This window comes from Ailuropoda melanoleuca, chromosome 14 (assembly GCF_002007445.2).
Source record: "Ailuropoda melanoleuca isolate Jingjing chromosome 14, ASM200744v2, whole genome shotgun sequence".
Taxonomy (NCBI): Eukaryota; Metazoa; Chordata; class Mammalia; order Carnivora; family Ursidae; genus Ailuropoda; species Ailuropoda melanoleuca.
Window position 1 is genome coordinate 80011770 of NC_048231.1, and position 16340 is coordinate 80028109.

At 38.3% G+C, this 16340-nt stretch overlaps 1 protein-coding gene across 7 annotated transcripts in view; it reads right to left on the reverse strand.

Annotated features, from left to right (window-relative positions):
* PIAS2 (protein inhibitor of activated STAT 2) overlaps positions 1-16340 on the reverse strand; it is a 76943-nt gene that overhangs the window by 40043 nt on the left and 20560 nt on the right. For all 7 annotated transcript variants that reach the window (XM_034643224.1, XM_034643223.1, XM_002918124.4 and 4 more), the window contains exons 3-5: positions 12391-12475; positions 5371-5421; positions 5147-5237 (exon numbers count right to left, since the gene is read on the reverse strand). In XM_034643224.1, the coding sequence (XP_034499115.1) occupies positions 5147-5237; positions 5371-5421; positions 12391-12475 (227 nt within the window). The remainder of the gene's footprint in view (positions 1-5146; positions 5238-5370; positions 5422-12390; positions 12476-16340) is intronic.

A 16340-nucleotide genomic window follows, 5' to 3' on the forward strand; every position in this document is an offset into this window, starting at 1 on the left:
ACTTGTAATTGGGACAAAAGTTGACAGCGTTGTTCCTTTAACATTTCCCCCTCGAAATTTTCTAATTACTACTACTACCACTACTGTAATACTGTCAACATAGATGTACCTTTATACTGTACATTCTAAAAACTTTCAAGCATAGACATAAGTAGAGAAAAGCACCCACCAGCCAGCTTCAGTAATTACCAACTCGTTGCCAATCTTGCTTCATTTGCCTCTGGCTCCACCCCCAGCCCACCCAAAAATACAGACCCCACACATATACACATTTATGATAGACAATGACACGTGACCCGTATTTTCATACACAGCTTTAATAACACCTTTCCCAAAAAACCCCAGTATCACAACCTTAAAAAATTAACTGTAATTCTTAAAAATTACCTAGTATCCCGTCTATATTCAAATTTCCCAAATGCCTCAAATGTCTTTCTTACTGAAAAATTTCAAACATATAAAAAAAAGATGGGGTGCCTGGGTGGCTCAGTCAGTTGAGCATCTGCCTTCGGCCCAGGTCATGATCCCAGAGTCCTGGAATCAGGCCCTGTGACGGGCTCCCTGCTCAGCATGGAGTCTGCTTCTCCCTCTGTCCCTCACCCTGCTAGTGCACTCTCTCTCTCAAATAAATAAAATCTTTAAAAAATAAAATAAGAGAAAAAGATATAATGAACTCCCATATATCCATCATCCAATTCAATATATATTTGCTCATAAACAGTCTTTACCTATTCAACCCCACTCCCATTCCAGACTATTTTAAAGCAAATCCCAGACACATCATATTATCCATATGTAGCCTGGTACACAAGACGTCCTGTTAACAATCTGATTCAGAATCCAAACCACAGCTTCACATTGTGCGCTTAGGTGTCTCTGAAGTCTCCTTTATTCTATAATAAGAATAATTTTTATTGTCCCCCACTCTCTCTTCTTCTTTTCCAATGTCATTTTCTGTTGAAGATACCAGGACTTTTGACCTGAACAATGACCTCACTTTTTGGCTAAGGCTTCCTCATGGCATAAAGTTCTGCTGCTCTATTGCCTGTAGACATTTTAAGCTGGTGACCAGTTGTGCAGGCTTGATTTGATTCAGACTTGAATCTTCAGACACAGAACTTCATAGGGAGTGCTACGTACTTCCCACATCATGTTACGTACCACATCATGAGACACATAATGAGTTTGCCCCAGCTTACAGTGATGTCAAGACTGATAAGGAATTCAGCTGACGTCAGCCTGACCCCACCACGGTAACATTCTCCATCAAGTTTTGACCTAATAGTTTTAGCATCCATTGATGGTTACCTAGATCGATTACATAATTATGGATTTGAAAAGAATGGTTTTCTTTTTTTTTTCTATCATAGCTTTTTTTTTTTAATGTTTTTTTTATTATGTTAGTCGCCATACAGTACATCCCTAGTTTCTGATGCAAAGTTCGATGATTCATTAGTTGCGTATACCACCCAATCCATTATTCCTTTTCCTTATATTAGTTAAAATGTTTCCATAAAAAAAACCTGACTGTACACGTTTGATTACCCTGAAATCAATGACTCTCTGCCTTTATCAATTTTTAGAATACTGAATTGGTGCAACCTCCAATGGTCTATCTCAGCATAATTATAACCTCAATCATGTATTTGATAGTTTTGAGTCCACTGTAGAAGTATCTTTTAGATCCCAACATTATCCCATCTTAGGCCAAAGGAATCTGATTAAATTGGGGGACAGAAGTGTATATTTAAAAGAAGAAAATGTTGACTTTACCTCAGTCCAGATTTACTGTGAGGCAGACCATTTGCATGACTAATACATACAGGAAAAAATATATATCAGAAAAAAGAAATCCGTGAACACAGAAGCAGAATATATTAGGATAACAGGGCGAACACCAAGAAGACTTCTGACTGCACCAAGAGGAAGTATCTGATTTCTGCCAGCACACATTCCGTCCATTTTACAAAATCTTTCCAAGTAACACTCCCCACTATCAACCCATTTCTACAACACCCCCGAACCTTACGGCTCCACAGATTTACATAAATTTCTCAAAATCTGTTTAAAAAGGAAAATAATTCAGCCTCTCAAAATCATTCTAAGCAAAGAGGGTATTTTCTTTTCTTTCCCTCTCTTCTGTCCTTAAAAACACAAAATTTTCTCATCTTGCTATCAGTTTGTACCCTGGCAGCCCTGGGAGCCAAAGATGGGGGTAGGGGGATACCCTCAGAGACAGTTTCACTTCTATCTGTCCATGCTGCACATGTCATTCTGCCACGTCCTGCTATGAGCTGCTTACTGTTGTCCTTGTATTAAGGGATGTGGAAAACTGATGCATGAAGGCATCTCCTAAAACTCATCCTGACATGGTCAAACAGCACAGAAACTGCTTTCATCGCTATTTGACCCTTAAGAATCCAGGGACACTGCTATTATCAAGGTAATGTCATTTCTCATTCAGCTTTCTCTTTGTACATGCAGTGTATCATGGCTCCATAATGACTGGACACTGCAATAAGGTCTACATAGAGGGACTGGTTCCAGGACACAAATTCAAATATATTCATAGTTCTCATGGGAAATTCCACAACCATGTCAAGGTTATTCCTCTAGGATTTGCTGTGCAATAAACTAGGATCATGGGCTAGGATGGCATGTCAAACTTCTTTGTTACCTGTCAAAGTTTCTTACAACTGGAACAAAGTCCCTGAGGATCTCCATGGCGGTGAGGAGCTCAATATATTAATTTCCAAAAGGTCACTGGAGTTTCCTCATCTGAGGCTGCAGTATACTCACATGATTTTCATAAACCTGCTTCATGCTAGTAAAGACTCCATATTTCATTATCCCAATCAGTAGCAACTGTAGATCGAGATGTGGTTTAAGGAGTTTTCTATCACAGTTACATGTAAATTTATGTCAGTTGTTCCACAGAAGGTCAGAGAGAGCCAAAAAGCCTCTTTGGGAAAGGCTGGCATTTGATTTCTGGGATGGCCCTATCAGGCCAGGAAAGCTACCCCTCCCCAAGCCCCCACTGCTTTCTGTTTTTGAAATCTGTCTTTGCCCTTGTCCTAAGGCACCATTTCTTCACCTCCTTCACAGAGCCCCTGGAGCCACTGGAGGCCCCTGGCTCCAGAGGAAAAGGCCAGACTCATTACACAGTAACTGATATGTTCACAAACAGCCTAATGTAAGTACTGAAGGGTTAGCTGGTGGGTTTTTGGGAAAAACCAGCAGTGATTGAGTAACATTCTACCAGAGAAAGTACGCAACTGCCTAATTTCTTCTCTCTCAAAAGGACTGAAAGAGTGACAAATTCAGAGGTATCCATTGACAGATCTCATGGATGAAGATATCATCCCAAAGCATAACACTGCTCCATTTGGAGTATTTTGTGGAACTGTAACCACCAAATTTTCTGGAGCAATGCCAGAGTTTAGGTAGAAACTCACACATTTCAGATCGCCCCCAACATTGGCACAGTCACGTGATACCGGACAGGTCTTCGAGGCAGGTCTGGATACCAAAAAGATCTTCACAGTTAGATCTTTCAAGGGTGGTGGGAGTTAAACAGCAACAAAAGTCAAGGTCAAAGAAATTTTAACACGTCTCAAACAAAGAAAACTGGGTATGAACAGCCATGGAAATTGTGCAGAGAGGCATTCCACAATCTGTGATTTTCCCAGGATTCCTTCGTCACACATGTGGCCACCCATTGGCATCCTTCAGTTCCAAGGAAAACTGCCTCTTCCCTTGGTTCAGATCTTTGTATGACCTACCCAGATAAAAAATAGCTCCTAAGAATCTACTGCTGCTCATTGCCAGAAACCTGAGGAGCAAAATGTCCCACCTGGGTCTCGAATGAGCATGGCACCATGTAAGCATTCCCCCTGACCACATCTACTCTGCCTCTGCAATTTCCCTCTATTCGGACTATCTCAAATGATTTCAGCCCCAAAGACATCTTTCAAAAAGAGTCAGGCAGTAACAGTGCAGTATTGCTCAAGGTCTTTAAAATTCATGAAATAGGTACTTCTTCTCAGGTCTCTAAATCCACAAGCTATGAAGAGACAAAACAGGACTCCTGACAATCAAGTCAGATCTTCAACTACAGGGTTGGCTTTGGTCATGGCCCGTCTTCACTTCGGGGGGCTCAATGACAATCATCTGGCTCTGGTAGAGCCCAGAATCCTAGACCATGTTGTCCGGCCTCCTCAGCTATTCATCAGTGTTGCTTATATACTTATTCCAGAGCCAAGCCTTGTGCTTAGCAGGGATGCTAAACAGCTCCCCCACCTCCTTCTCTGTGGTCTCTGTTGTTGAAATGGCAACTTAGCATCCTCGTGAAATCACTGTTCTTGCAGCATGTCCCGGGTTCAATGCACCAGCACTTTGTAGTGCTTGACAAACAGGGCATGCTCTCCTACTTTTCTGATTATGGCTTTGCTGGCCTCCTACACAGCTGAACTAATTTACTGACTTATTCCAAGACTCAGTGGAGACAGACATACAATCCAGTTCAACAATTAACTGTTATTTTATGATGTGACTAACAGGATTTGAAGAGTCCAGAGTTATCTATCAGACAGGAAACAGGCTGTATCCATTGTATGCGTGTGCATGTATGTGTGTATACGTATGTGTGTATCCCAAGTGCTGAAGCCCATACACTGCTTCACTGCTTAAACAATGGGCTGTCAATCAAATACCATTGCATCCACCCCCCAGGTGTGCACATCAAGGCCCAAACTTGGAATCTTTAATCTCCATGTCCAGTTGCTCCCAGCAGCCTCTGCCCTTTACCATCTCATCCATGGAGAAGGCCCAGCCCAGCTGATTCAGACAACTACTGCTGCCCTATATATGCAAGTCCTGCCCTGTTATTATGCCATTTGATATTATCCTAAGAGTCTTTCACAGCCCCTCTGCTTCCTGCAACAAGATGTTCCAGGCTCACCTTTTCCATCTCCCCCCTACCTGGAATCAGCCATTTCTCCAAGAAGTCATGAATCCCTCTAGTGGAAAATAGTATTTAACCTGGATAGTAAGACTGCTCATTGGTACGGAGTTGTCACTGTTTCCTCCCCTTGTAAGTATTTAGACTAAACTTACATGCAAGTCTGGTAAATAAAAACCAACTTACAGGCAAAGGAAACAGCTTCCCATTTACTTTTATACATAGACTATTAGGATAGTTGTCTTCTTGAGGGCAACTTGTCTCTGCCAGGCAAAGTCTGCATTAAAGAAAAGAAAAAAAAAACCAAATTATTCTTAAAGAGTGTACCCAAACATGTTTACATATTTCAAGTTCAGGACTATATGCACATAGTTAGCAAGTACAAAATTAACAGAAAATTTCAAACGCACCTCAGCTGAACCTGGACTGTATAATCTCTCCTACCACCTGGCAAAAAATCCCTGTTGGAAAGAGAAAGAAACTGGGTTGAGAAGGCACAACGAGAATTCACAGGAACATTCTCACCAGAAAAAAAAGCATTATTAATATTTTTATTCTTATTCCTAAAGATGAATACTACCCTACCAAGAGCACAAACCTTAATCAAAATGCTACAGTGATGCCAACGTTCATTTACTTAACATTTAGTCATGTCTCCACAGCAATTTTAAGGTATTTTCAATTCACAGAAACTTTCGTGATGCAGTATTTATTCCAACAGGCAACAGATTTGGTTAACATGAAAAGCACCCTCGATTCTAAAAGAGTTTACTAAATTAATTTGTTTGCTCATAATAGTTCTTAACCTTGGCTGAGCATTTTAATCATGTGATTTTTTAAAAATATAAAGACCCATTCACTAGACTATTCATCTGGAATACATACTGAGCATTAGTTTTTACAGCAGGTGGTTCTAATATAGAACCAAAATGACAAGCTCAATGACAATCATTTGGCTCTGGTAGAGCCCAGAATCCTAGACCATGTCGTCCGGCCTCAGCATCTCTGTACCACGGCAACTTTATAATAAGTATCCAATTAAGGACACAGAACCTTTTAGAATTTCTACACGAGAACCTAATAGAGTCCCATATAAAATACTTCTGGCACTGAACCTTCCAAAGCCTTGCCACTCCAAATGGGGCCCACAGTGAAGCAGCATAGAGACTGTTTGGGAGCTTGTCAGAAATGCAGAATCTCAGGCCCTACTGCAGACCTACAAAATTAGAACCTGCACTTAAGATCCCCAGGTGACAGGAATGCACGTTACAGTGTAGAAATATTGTCCTTGGCCATTATCATCAATCTTGGACTCTGTCAAAGAGAAGAGTACCGAGAAATCAGTCCTTTCTTAAGAGTACATTTGCCCTCCCCTTGCTCTAACCGGGCCACTCTCCTGTTTCACTATGTTCACTGGAAGGCAGTTACCGCAGTGACCAGCTTGAGTTCTACAGTCCCAAACTTGGGCATATGACTTAACCTGTCTGTGTCTCTGTTTCTGCATCTATTGAAGATGGAAAATTACGGAGTTGCTGTGATGACTAAATGTGTTAATAATACATGTACAGTGCCTGGACGTATAATGTGCCCAACAAGTATGAGCAGCCGGCTATTATTATTAACTCTGCTTTTACTTTCCCTCGCCAGTAGCCTCCACTCTTCTCAAATGTCCTGTACTCCACTGATCCTTCTTTTATATCTCTTTCACGATTTAAAACTTGAATGCAACTCTGCACTTGAGGAAGCTAGCATGATCTTTGGAGTGTGAATTGCACACCAATTGCAGTGTGAATTCTGGCTCAACCACTCAGGCTTGTCTCTCAGCCCCTGGGTAAGTTACTAAAGCCTGTTGAATCTTACCCAGCATAACATAGGAAAAATAATCACCACCTCACTCAGTGGCTGGGGGCATTGAATATCATCACTTGCTTTACCTCTTACCCTGGTGAGTAGCAGTTCTCAAATGTCTATTCAAAACATCCCCATACCCTAGACAACACTGATCTCTTGTGTGAGTAACCCATATCATTCCCCTCAAGTAAATCAAGAACCATTTCATAGTCTGTGTGCTGGCTCAGCAACAAATAAAGACAGTACTGACAGGACGTGGAGGATGAAGTGTGGGATAATACAAAGAGGGCTCTGTCTGGGCAGACCCCATGCCATTAATGAAATGGGTAATGGGAGGAAATATACCAAGCACAAATCTCCTTGAAGCCAGCCTGTTTTTTCAACTTTGCACCCCTGGTGCCGGGAACACTGCCTGGATCATCATAGGTAGTAAATAAATCTATGCTGTGAGACTAAATGAATCAATGAAAGAATAAAAGATAAACAAGCATGTTTGGGAGGAACACAAGTTCAATTCTGAATATGCTGTGTTTGATGTACCTGTGGGTCATCGAAGTAGGAACAGTGAATATGGACTCTGGAGCGAAGTGGAGATTTTGCAGCCACCAACATAAAAATAACAAAGCACATTCATGAATACCATCACAGTAGTGAGAAGAGAATCACAGACTGATTCCTGGGAACGTGTAAGAGAAGTCAGTGTGAGAAGCTGAGACAGCATGATTAGGGAAACAGTAGTAGCAAATGGAAGGGGAGTGCTAAAACCAAGAAGAGAGCTGAACTCACTGATCCATCTTCACAAGATGTAATATAAAAAGAACAAAACAACCCGAACCTGAATGTATTCAAGCCTCATTCAGACCTTACTACCACGACAGGCCAGGGGAGAAGCTGGATGCCCCGCAGTGCTTCTCAAATTTGTTAAACACCAGAAACACCTGGGGAGCTTTAAAAACTGTGGTCCAGCCTAAGAGAGTCCAACTGAATTGGTATGAACGAAACATGCGTATTTAGATTCCTAAAAGCTCCTCAGGTGATTCTAATATGCAGCAAAGTGTGAAAACCACACATAGAAGTTAAACGACACCAACAAGAAGTACCTCTGGATCCAAATCCAGCCATGTGTAATATGCTACAAAGTCAATGAACTGCTTTTGTCAAAGAGAGTGGTAAGAAATATTCTAAGAGCGGAAACAGAGCTCTTTAGAGAAGTGATCAATTCCAGAACTGGGGCAGAGAAATTAGGAAATGAACCTAGAGCACCCTGTGGTGCCACTAAGTAAAGCAGCGCTCAGAAACGGGTGGAGACGTACCAAAGGGCACCGAAGCCAACCTGAAAGATCAGCCAATGGCCAAAGGTAGACCAGTTTGAACAACATAAATTATCATAGTACTGCATTATAAATGCAGAGCACTCAAGAGCCTACACAGATACAAGCAAATGGGGGAGAAGGGACTGCTCTTCCTTACGAAAGAATAACTAATGTGAAAAAGAGTAAGGACAACAGAAAATCACACCGTTGGAATACAAGAGTGTTTACGACAAAGTAACTGCTGAAGGAAAGATCCATCAGTGAATGCTAAATCAGTGGGCAAAAATTTGAAGAGAAACAGAATATATGCCTTGTCTCAAAGTATCTCCCCCAAGATACTTATTACTAACAAAGGAAAAAACAGCAACTTATATTGCCAAAATCTAGTAGAGAGTACCTTACCCAAGTGATCAAGGTTAAAATTGCCAAAAATTAAATGTATCAATATTATGTGGCCCAACATGATACACTAAGAAGAGCATGTAACTTGAGGTATTTTTGCCAAAAATGCATAATTTCATGACAAAATATCAGAAAAACCCAAATTGAAAAATATTCTATAAAACACCTGGCCAGGACTCTTCAGAAGTATCAAAAGTTATGAAAGACAAGGAAAATTAAGAAACTGTCACAGACTGAAAAAGACTAACATGACACTAACAATTAAAGGTAATTTGGGATCTTGAATTGGATCTAGGAATAGAGGTTCATTAGCATTAAAAAAAAAAACTGGTGACATTTGACTAAAACTCTATAGCATGGTTAACAGTACTATACCAAGGTTAATTTCTTCATTTTGGTAATTGCACTATGGTTATGCAAGATGTTAATATTAAGAGAAGCTGGGTAAAGAATATATCTATTTTCATAAATTTTCTATAAATCTATAATTACTAGTTTTTAAAAATCTTGGGAGATAAAGAAATCAAAAGTAATTACATGGGCCATGTATAAACACTGAAACAACTAAAAAATCTGAATATAGCCTGGTCATTGTTTTATATTAAGGAATTCTAATTTTACTATGATTATATTAAGAATTAGAGATCTTGAGGGGCGCCTGGGTGGCACAGCAGTTAAGCGTCTGCCTTCGGCTCAGGGCGTGATCCCAGCGTTATGGGATCGAGCCCCAACATCAGGCTCCTCTGCTATGAGCCTGCTTCTTCCTCTCCCACTCCCCCTGCTGTGTTCCCTCTCTCGCTGGCTGTCTCTGTCTCTGTCAAATAAATAAATAAATAAAATCTTTAAAAAAAAAAAAAAAGAATTAGAGATCTTGAGGTATTTCCAGCTGAAATTATATGATGCTTGTGATTTGCTTTAAAATATTTTAGGAAAGGGGTGCCTGGGTGGCTCAGTTAAGTGTCTGTCTGCCTTTCACTCAGGTCATGATCCTGGCTGGGGTCCTGGGATCCAGCCCCATGTCCTTGGCTCCCTGCTCAGCGGGGAGTCTGCTTCTTCCTCTGCCCTTCCCCCCTGCTTATGCGCGCCTGCTCTCTCTCATAAATAAGTAAAATCTTTAAAAAATATGTCGGGAAAAAGGGGGGTTACATACAGACTGCCAAAATGTTGATAATTATTGAAGTTAGGTAATAGGTACCAAACTTTCACTTCCACTTATAAGGAAGAAGTTGATTTTGTATTATTTAATTACATGATTCTGAAAAGGTTAGGCTTTGTCTATATGTGTATGTGATTTATCTTGTTTTCTTTGGAAGGAGGATTACAAATAGCTTTTTATTTGTTTTTAATTTTTATACATAAGATACGTAAAATTTATCACATTAACCATTTTTAAGTGTATAGTTCTGTGGCATCAAGTATACTCATACTGTTGTACAACCACCACTAACATCCAGCTCCAGAACATGATCAAAATGTTTAGTTGAGATTTAAATTTTAGTCACTCATTTTTGGACTACTTAATAAATTCACATAGTTCAAACTTCAAAAACATACAAAAAGGACATAAAGTGAAAAGACTATCCCAACTCTGGCCCTGGCTATCCAATTCCCCTGTACAGAGGCAGACGATATTTATCCACACGTATTTTAGACACTTAAGCAAATTACATGCACACATACCTTTTTAGGGCAACTGTAGTATATTATTCACAATTTGATGCCTTGTTTTTGTTCACTTAAAAATGTATCTTGAAATCTGTATCTTTAAATCTAACATACTCTAAATAATCTCCTTCCCTCAAAGACCCTTCCTTCAAAGACCAACGCAACACTCTGAAGCTTTCCCAGACCACCAACGTTAATAGTAATCTCATCCTTCTATAAATCAGTTATTTGTAATTACTAAAATTGGATCTCTTCATCTGACACCTTGCAATGCCAAGATCAGTTTATGTATATGAGCTGGTTCACTAACAAGAATGGCCATGTTATATAATGTACCTAATATTATATAATTGTATCTAATACACAGTAAACGATCTCAAGCAAGGGATCATCACTGAATAACAAAAAAAAATATTGATAAGGTTTTGGATATAAAATATAATTTTAATAATATAAATACAATTTTAAAATTTTCAATTTATTCTATTTATTTGTTAATTGGTTTATTACTACCCCAAGATTGAAAGTACTTCCAAATTTACAAAAACCCACTGCAATGTCTTGCCCCTGGTGAAAATGAACCACATCAAGCTACATTCATTTTACTTCTTCGATAATTTTCTCCTCTGAATTTTGTTTTCTGAAACTCCTATTATTTTGGATATTGGATCTTTTACACTAATCCTTGTACCGTCTTTTTTACTTTTAATCCTAGTTTTCAACACTTTTCCCCTGCCTGTGGAAGATGCAGTCTATCTATGCAGTACTCTGTGAGAGATCAAACTTTACAGGGTCAGAACATAACAATTATTTGAGATTTTGACAACAGCACTCTCACCCTATATATATTAGTAAAGGTGATATGGTTAATGAAAGAATCTAAAACTTTGTCCCAGACTCTTCCACTAAAGAGAGCATCCTCAAGATGTTACTGTGCTTTGAAGAGATGTGAGACCCGTAAGTTTGAATTCACCATCTTAAGAGATTGACCAGGCACATGAAGATATTAAACACTAAAAAGTCCAACCTTAAAGAATTTATGTAATTGTGCTGAGCACAAAATTTCCAAAACTTAACTACAGAATCCTTATTTTTGTAAATTATTAACATCTCAGAAAAGATGAGCATTCAAATGAACAGCTGAAAGGAGGCAAAAGACCTCTAATTTGCTCTCTTCTACTTTTAAATCTACAATCCCAGAAAAATCATTTAACCTCCTAGAGCCTCCATTTTCTTATACTAAATCTTTAAGAATGAAATTTTAAAAAGTCACATACGTATTAACACCAAAGATGACTATTTTTTAATTGGAAAAGTATATACTACATATTTCCTTTTTTTCCCCCTTACATCTTAGTTCATTTACTCTTTATAAATGTGTCTATTTTAAGTTTCTCCAATTTTTCTAAATGGCAAAGCTAAGAGTACTTTTCATAATTGTTTTCAGATTTCTACTAATTTTATGGTCTAGGTGACCACATAACTCAGAACAGTGCCAGTTTATTAATAATTTTTCTGGGATAAGAACATGATGTCTACTTTAACTCTTAAAATGCCTCAGTGGGAATGATAAAGTTTATGGACATCCTATCTTTGTGCTGTTGTCACAAATTGTTTTTCATGTTGCTATATTTGGAATAAAATTTTCATTTAAAAAAGTTACTGCCAAAAAGTAATTCAAAAAAATAAGCTGGGGTTTTAGTCAAAGGTTAAAACTGTTTTCTAATACAGAGTATTTAGTAAATAATTGGCTAACTTTAGTCAATGCTTGCTTAAGGAACAGTCCAACTGTTATGGACTGTGTCTCCCCAAAATTCAGGTTGAAGACCTAACCTCTCAATTTGACATATGTGAAGATGGGAACTTTAAAGAGGTAATTACAGTTCAAGAAGGCCAGAAGGGTCAGTCCCTCATCCAGTACAAATGGTGTCCTCGAAGAGAAAGAGACACCAGGGATGCACAGGCACACAGAAGAAAAGTCAAGTGACGCAAGAAGGCGGCCTCTACAAGCAAAGGAGAGAGGCCTCAGGAGAAACCAAATCTGTTGACACCTTGATCTTGGACTTCAAGCCTCCTGAATTTTGAGAAAATAAATTTCTGTTGTCTAAGCCAGCCAGTCTGCTGTGCTTTGTAATGGCTGCCCGAGCAAACGAATACACCAATATTCATGAAGAAACATATTCCAAACATTCCTCTTACCTGGATATGCATATCTCTCTAACTTGCTGAGGTGTCAGAGCAAAAATAAAAAACTTCTCTTGAAATCGTTGAATACTGCTTTGAACTGGGGAGGGAAAAAAAAGATAACATTCCAATATCCAATATCCAAAAGATAACAGATCCAAGGATGAAACCATGTGCAATAACAATGCATTTCTGATCAAGAGTCTGCCAAATTCTGAAATATTTACGGTTAAAATACTCCAAAATAAAGAAGTAATAAACTGCAGTCATCTTGGAATCATGAAAGCAAAGTCACTCTAAAATAGGCTCAATTTAAGCAGTTAGTCTTTATTCTAAAACGCCGATTATAACATAGTCAAAATATAACAAAACTGTTCAAAATTACATTTCATCTTGACTATAGCATTATCAAATGAAAACTTGAGGAAGTCAAAAACTACCCCCCAGAACTCTATAGTAGATTTAGGTGATCTTTCGTTTATTTCTTTGTTGTGTTTTGTTTTCAACCCTTTATATTCAGCTACACAGAACATTCATATAAGATAAAATTTTAAACTTAAAACTTCTAAGTTGATCAAATGAAGATACATAATTATTTGTATATAGATTATCTAGTTTAAAAAATTACCTAATGAAGTCACCCTTAATTATGTTATTAAAAACTGAAATCTATTTACTTCACAAAGAACTTTGTAACACATTTATCTTGATGTATTATTCAATGATGTTCTAGTGCTCATTAAAACAAAATAAAGCAAAAGCTAATATAGAGAACTTTTGCTTCCTAACAAGTACTGCATCAACTCACAAGGCAAAAATGGCTCTTGTGTGTGTTACTGGCCACAGTTTTCCTGATACATGAAGATAAATAAACAAGATGCCAGTTAAATATCCAATGTCAGAGGCCTTCCATCCACAAGTCACACCAAATCAAGAAAAATATTAACTCCTCAAGTAAAACACTTTTAAGCACAGTTTATTATAGCAATTATGTGCCTAGAAATCATGTCATAAAGTGGCACATATTTTCCCAGAACATTTAAAAAAAAAAAGGGGGGGGGAGAAAGAGGAATGCAGTTTATGATGAAGGCCTAAAAATGAAACAAAATGCTAAGTCACAAACGTTAAGTATGGGGCAAAAAACACAAACACACAGCCACAGTAGTAAGTCCCTCCATTTCTTCAATTCTATTCACTCCTTGACTCTTTCTTGTACAGATTTCACTTTCTACTCTCTGTCCACAGTTAAGGTCACCAATGACCTCTTAACTGTCAAACTAAATAACCTCTGAGATTAGAGGTGAACACACTGCATTTTCAATTAGAGTTAATGGTATAAGCACTCAGTCTACCCAGTCAGAACCCTCAAAATGTCTAATACAGGTACAAATAGAGTCTCAGAAGGAGAACAGAAAACAGGGTATTTAAAAAAAAAAAAAGTTTCAGAAATAGTGAAAGAACACTGATTAACTCATTGGCGGGGGGAAGCCCTTACAGATCAAAGCTCAAGCAAAGTAAATACAAAGAAAGATACTAGTCACATCAAAATCAAACTACTGCAAACCAATGATGACTATAAAATCTTAAGAGAAGTCAGGGAAAAAGAAACATTACATACAAGGGAAAAACAATATGAATAAAGGCAATGTAAGCCAAAAGTCATCTTCAAAGTGGTGAAAGGAAAAAACTGTCACTGGAAAATTCAATACCCTTAAAAAACAGGGTTAAATAAAGACTTTTAGATAAACAAAGGCCAAGAGAATTTTTGAAAGCAAATAAGTAATACAAGTAACATACAAGGAAATTGTCAGGATACAAAGAAATGATACCAAATTTGAAATCAATTTTCAGGAATGAAAACCACTCTGAACAGTAAATAAGTGGTAAAGGTAAAAGGATATGTTGTTTTTTCTTATGATTTCTTTAAAAAGATAACTATTTAAGGCAAAAGTGGGGCAACTGGGTGGCTCAGTCAGTTAAGCATCTAACTTTGGCTCGGGTCATGGTCTCAGGGTTCTGGGATCAATCCCCATGCTCAGCTCTCTGTTCAGCAGGGAGCCTGCTTCTCCCTCTCCCTTTGTGCTCTCTCTCACTCTCCTTCTCAGGTAAATAAATTAAATCTTTAAAAATAAATAAAAATAAAGCAAAAGTAATGGCACTGAAAGGAAGGATTTTTAAGAGAGGAAGAAGGAAAAGATATGACAATAGCAAAAAGGATAGATAAATGAAATTATCTGCCCAAGAGCTGTGATTCTTGCTTCATTCTGATATGGTTGACTAACACAGATCTCCCCAGAGACAGATTCATTCCTTGTGCACCAAAAATGTCAGGTATCTACTACTGCAAAGCTGGGCGCAGGACCTTCGGTCAATTCACCTAGTGTAAATACGCATATCTGAGGCCTTGCCTGGGTGACTGGAGTCAACCCACCCAGAAAAGTATCCATATACCATGAAACTTGCATTGAACCTGGAAGACTTCCACAGTCAGCATATGCCAACATTTATGTACGATTTACAGAACTTGCAGCTTAACGTTAGCAGTTTATATCTCAATATATTTTTGCAGAGGCTTTTATTTTTCTGACACAGTTTTGAACTTATTATTTGATGCTAAATTTTCTGTCCAAAATATAATACCACATAACTACCCTGTTTCTATGAAAAAAAAATGGATGTTTCATCACTGTGTACCAGGAACTTACAGCAACAAAAAAATAGTGCATATGCTAATAAAATCCAATTTGTATTAACACTGATAAATTTTATATAAGACAATTTCATGACAGAACAGCAGACAAAATCACACAAAATGTGCCATGAGCTAAACCTATTAGCTAGACTGTCATTTTAATACAGATCAGGAGAAAGAATGGCAGGATATAAAGCAGAAAGATGCAGGTTTTGCACTGTATTTTCTTCCCATTAGTGTCTCCAACTTGGGATCAGAAAACCAATTCTACACAGACCCCATGAATACTTTTACCTTAACAGCAGCAAATGACAAAGGAAAAAGACCATGACTCAGGGACATGAATCAGACATGACTTTATTCAAACCCTTTCTTTTTTAACAATCCTCCATAAGGTAGACTCTATTTTTCAAAGACAGCTACAACAGTATCTCCCATCATGCCCTTCTTATAACCTTGACATTGTTTCAGTGAAGCAGTGGGGTCTCTCTCTATCACCCTCCCTTTGAACTTAAACGGTTCTTTGTGACTGCTTTAACTGATGGCATAAGCGATACTATATAACTTGCAAGGCTAGATCATAAAAGCACCATGCACTTTTCCCTTGCTCTCTGAGTCACTCTCTTGAGACCCAGCTTTCATGCTCTAAAGAAGCCCAAATCAGACCGGAGGAAAAAGCCTTACACAGGTACTCTAACCAATAGCCAAGCTGAGTCCAAGCCAACAGGTAGCACAGACACCACACACAAGTGAAGATGCCTTCAGATGATCTGGGGTAGCCATCAAGTCACCCCCAGCCCCTAAATCTTCTCAGCTAACACCCCAGACATCTTGGGGTGGAGACAAGCTATTCACACACTGTTGGAATTTTCAGTTCCTAACAGGGGAAATCCACAAACATAGTAAGATGGTTGTTCTACACCACTGTACTCTGGGATGGTATATTATACAGCAATAAGTAAAACTATGCCACAATTTCATGAAGTAATTTTAGCATTAATCTTAGAAATTCCAAGTTCTATCATTATGTCTGGCTTCATTTATAATTACTAACTGATGAGGCCTGCTGATATGACATAATACTTATGACTATTCTAGGTTTGTGGATATTGGTTCTTTTTAAACATAATTGGATCAGAATATTCCTGTATTCTCATCTTAGCCCTACTGGTTATTACCCAAGTGATAGGAAATTCACGTAAGATCTCCAAGTCCTTCTTTACTCCTCAATTAAAATGGGAATAACATTTTGCTCATCTGCTTTTTTTTTTTT